The sequence below is a fragment of the Sceloporus occidentalis genome, unplaced genomic scaffold (genome assembly GCF_023333645.1).
Source record: "Sceloporus occidentalis isolate IW3139 unplaced genomic scaffold, rSceOcc1.0.p SCAF_284, whole genome shotgun sequence".
In the NCBI taxonomy this organism is placed as follows: domain Eukaryota; kingdom Metazoa; phylum Chordata; class Lepidosauria; order Squamata; family Phrynosomatidae; genus Sceloporus; species Sceloporus occidentalis.
The window spans coordinates 516,232-520,730 of NW_028317264.1; the positions used below are offsets into that span (position 1 = coordinate 516,232).

At 45.0% G+C, this 4,499-nt stretch overlaps 1 protein-coding gene across 1 annotated transcript; it reads right to left on the bottom strand.

Annotated features, from left to right (window-relative positions):
- LOC149275478 (haloacid dehalogenase-like hydrolase domain-containing 5) lies at nt 1-3,979 on the bottom strand. The gene is made up of 8 exons (XM_089504691.1): nt 3,887-3,979; nt 3,247-3,450; nt 2,702-2,814; nt 2,347-2,440; nt 1,302-1,335; nt 811-985; nt 444-632; nt 1-334 (listed from the first exon to the last, which is right to left on the bottom strand). The coding sequence occupies exons 1-8, from the start codon at nt 3,977-3,979 to the stop codon at nt 1-3; spliced, it is 1,236 nt and encodes a 411-aa protein (XP_089360817.1).
- Between the last annotated feature and the right edge of the window lie 520 nt (nt 3,980-4,499).

A 4,499-nucleotide genomic window follows, 5' to 3' on the forward strand; every position in this document is an offset into this window, starting at 1 on the left:
CTAAGTCTTGGGAGTCGAAGACCCCACTCTTTCGTCCTCAGACACCCAACCCTCTTTCATGAGGACCAAGTCCACAGCTTGCCCCACGTCGTGCACCACGTGTGTCGCCTCCACCAAGCTGGGGTCCAGACGGAAGTCTCGGTGTCCGTGGAAAACAGTCTGCGTCACACTCTCTTGAGTGTCCGGTGACACATCTCCCTGCCCGTTGTATACCCCTGTGCACACCAGGACTGACTGACAGCTCTCTGGCTGACTGTCCCTCGAATTCTCTTGTTGGCTTTGTAGGTAGCGATTATAGAGATTGGCTCCATAGATATCAGCCATTGGATTATCCCTGTGGGACACAACATATGTGATAAATAACGGTATATTTCATTGGTGGGCACTAAAATATGTAATTGAGTAAAAGGGTCCATGGGTGCATAAGCCATGGAACAACTTACCCTATGGCGTAGATTGTCTGGATGGGGGTATCCCAGCCGCGTTCTTTAGCCTGACTCAGAATTAGGTGCTCGGCAAAGCTATACGTCACTGTACTGGGTTTACCGATCAGGGCTTCATACCGGAGCTCTTGGCCAGTCAGTTTGTGATACAAAGTCTCCAAGCAGACTAGAAACGTGCCGTGACCGAACCTGATAAAGAAAAGTTATTACGTCAATGATGGATTCTGTGGTGAGTAACAAATAAACAGCCCACAGAGGGGTATAATTGGAAGGGTTATAAAGAGGTTCCTGCCCTAAGGCAAACAGAGCTTTGGGGAAGTTGATGGGGTTGATATCGGTTCTAATAAGGGTAGCTTTTAGGACCAACCTTGGAGCCTTGGCTTCAGCCATCCAGACAAGATCCATATTGCAAGCCAAGATGGGGATGTGTGGATGAGGAACCTGCGAGAGCCACTCCGAGGGCCTTCCTGAGCTCAGCAAAACATCCAGGATCAGCTGCAGGCTGGTTTCCCACCGCACCGGCTCGCCAACCAGGACCACCGCTACAATACAATGGAGGGGAAAAACACAATGAGCGAAAGTCTCGGGTTCTGGATGATTCTCCAGCTCCAAGATCATTATTATGATTATTATTATTCATATTTATTAAAATGCAAGAGAGACTTCCTAAACTCAAGTGGATGACACATAAACTGTACAGTTTTTTTACCATGGGGTAAAAGCTCAAAACTTAGTACATCTCCATATAAAATAATCAAATAATCTCACTGGTAAAAGTCAGTCTACAAATCCCTTTATATAAAAACAGTTTCAAAACACAACAATTCCAGGAGATAGAGCCTGGACACCAGCTCTTACCTTCAATGGTAGGAAAGTCAGAGCAAATCGGGGGCTGCGAGAGACAAAGAATTAGGTAAAAACCCATATTATATTAAAATGTTTGGTGTTCTGTCTTAGAATGTTTATTTTCTGTATTCTGTAGAGCGTTCATTTCCATAATTGTGTTAGAATGTTTGCTTTCTGATTATGGTATGTGTGTTTTTTTCCTGTACTGTTGTAGAACTTTAATTTCCATAATTACCTTACAATGTTTGTTTACTCTATTGCCTTAGCATATTCTTTTCTTGGATTGTGCTTCAATGTTTTTTCCCCTTAGAATGTCCATTTCCTGCTATGCTAGAAAGTTTGTACTCCTGAGGAGAAACAGGTATATACAAAGTAAAACCTTTATTAGACAATACGATTTAAATACATATAAAAAAATATATATAATAAAAAAGCCAAGTCCAACCGTACCAACCCCAACGTACGTTTCTCTGCAATGAGCTTCGTCAGGGGGCGTGGCTAACAGATGCTCAGATATATAAATAGGTATACCAGTTATGCTGTTAGCCACGCCCCCTCTGACGAAGCTCACTGCAGCGAAACGTACGTTGGGGTTGGTACGGTTGGACTCGGCACCATTTATCACCAGGCTTTTTTGCTGTTTTCAACCTTGTTTCTAGGTTTGGTTATTTACTTTTGAGCACTGATGTACCATTGCTGTTTGTTATTTCATTTCTTCCTTCTTACTTTATTGCTGTGGTCATCTTTGTGTTTCTTATTTGTGCCTTTATATACATACCTAGTTCCTGTAGTCCTGTGCCCTGGTTAATATGTACCTTCCTATATGTGTTTTGGTGCCGAGATGCTTTTTTATTATATATATTTTTTTATATGTATTTAAATCGTATTGTCTAATAAAGATTTACTTTGTATATACCTGTTTCTCCTTACGTGCTCTCCTTACATTAGGTTATATATGTACAGTGCACGTATCTCTACCATTTTTGGTAGTTTGTTTGTTTTTGGTGATTAAAGTTTGTACTCCTGCATAATGTTAGAATGCGCGAGATCTACTTACTGGATTCTTAGGCCTGCGGCTATGATCCACCATGTCTAGCAACGGAAACGCTGTTCTCAGATCATCGATGGTGACTATGTTATTGAAACCCAGACTGTGAGGAGCCAAGAATGTAAGTGAAGGTCAAAACACACGAGAACAACGCCAACTTCCCACAACAAGGACAGGGAAACCTAGGCACCCGATGTCCAACATCAAGGCCATGGAACGTTTCACTCCTACTGTTCCAAATAAAGATGGCTGATCAACACAGCTCATTCTGGTGGGATGCCTTGGTGGTAATAGACCCAAGATTCTGCCACGCCATCTGAAATCACATCTACGGCAGACACCACAGGCTTGCGTGAAAGGATACTCTCTGGCTATCTCTTCCACTGGCCCTTGACCGGAAAAGAGGACACACTTGTTATGGAACTGATGGAACATCCGCAGCGGACTGTGAGACAGGATAATCTGATCAGCGCAAATCTATGGAGACAAGCCACAAAGATCCAGTGTAACATATCATAGCTTACCAGTGTATATGAGCCGCGGTACCATTGACGGTGATCTAAGGGACCATCAATGGGTGGAGATTATTCAATAAATATCTGGACGGAAGAGCTCACTCTTCGTTTGATAAGTGAAATAAGTCACAGCTCCCAAGGACTTGGCGTTTACGCTCAGCCAGGTCATATTCTGACTTGTCCAGCGCTAACTCCAAGGTAGGAACGTGCAGCTAAAGAATTTGCTGTTGAGTCCTTATACGGCTCAGACAGAAGGTCTCGGAAGGCCTGTCTCGGAAAGCAAGGTATGTAATAATGGAAAATTGGATCGAGAAAGACTAACAGGGTGGGAATCCTGTCCACGTTATAGAACACAGAAGCAATGTATGGAACACTGTGTTAACATAGTCATTACCTCTACACCCAGCACTGAACTCAGCTCTGTTGCCCGAGCCTGACGAACACAATTTCCGGCGTTGGTCACGAACACCACGGGCACCGCCAGCTTCCCGTCTTGGCCCAGCAGTCTCCTGAACGAGTCCGCTGCTCCCGGAATGGGATTTCTGCCCCTTACTAGGACTCCGTCGATGTCGAACAGCAGACCAAACCTCGGCGGAGACTGCAGGGTAAAAAAAATAAAAATCCCTAGCCTTTTTTTACATTAATGGTCCAATTCAATGTTTCAGGACACAAAAGGATAGACTCGATTCAATGGATAGATACACAACTACCGGATTAACGGTACGCAGGAGTATTTTTGTACGCAGAACCCTAATTCAGAAGAATGTACACCCCGACGTTCTACGGTGTTTTTAAACTCCATGTGTTCTTCTTCCAAGGTGCTCTCCAAGGATTAACGTGTGTAATTTAGTAGGTGTTTATGGCTTGTCATGTGTGGACCACTGGTTGACGGTTAGGGTGAAGATCTTCAAGGACAAGGCGGTCCCCAGAAACTACCACAGTTTGAGGGCCACTGAAGTTAAGGGCCGGCATTGTATGCCAAGATAAATCTGAGCAGTGTATGAGTGTACGCTATGATCGAGGGGGTAACTCACCTGGCGGGCAGATACTGCCAAGCCTCTGTGCCCTCTGGGCAGCGTTCCCAGAGAAAGGCTTCGTTCCCAGGTTGAGTAGCTCCTCCGGACCATGCCGAACATCCTATGGTACAAGGGAGCCATCTTGTGGCATGGCACGGACCTTCGCACCCTGTCCGGCGCACAAGCTGAAGTACGCTCTCCGTACTAAACCCAGAACTGCATCCCGTGCAACTTGGTAGGGTGTTATATAAAACCTGCTGATACCATTGTCCAGATCCTAGCCACACCCATACACATATATAATATATATATAATATATATTACCTTTACCCCAGCAGTGCAGCCTCTATTAATTCTGGAAATGCCCTTTGCCCTGGCTAATGCCCCACTACATACAGCCTGGTACTGTTTTTTCCCCTAGAAACGCCCCAACATATACAGCCTGGTACTGTTCCTTCCCCTAATAATACCCCACCCTATACAGCCTGGTACTGCCCCTTCCCCTAATAATACCCCACCATATACAGCCTGGTACTGCCCCTTCCCCTAATAATACCCCACCATATACAGCCTGGTACTGCCCCTTCCCCTGGCACTGCCCTTTACCCACCCAATGCCCTCTATATAGTGC

What these genes read in the sequence shown, in the direction of transcription:
- LOC149275478 (XM_089504691.1), bottom strand. Translation starts at nt 3,979, where the DNA reads ATGGTCCGGAGGAGCTACTCAACCTGGGAACGAAGCCTTTCTCTGGGA. An exon ending in GCCGCAGGCCTAAGAATCCA is followed by an intron (nt 1,336 to 2,346) that starts GTAAGTAGATCT and finishes TGTCTCTCGCAG; the next exon opens with CCCCCGATTTGCTCTGACTT. An exon ending in TGACTTTCCTACCATTGAAG is followed by an intron (nt 986 to 1,301) that starts GTAAGAGCTGGT and finishes ATTGTATTGTAG; the next exon opens with CGGTGGTCCTGGTTGGCGAG.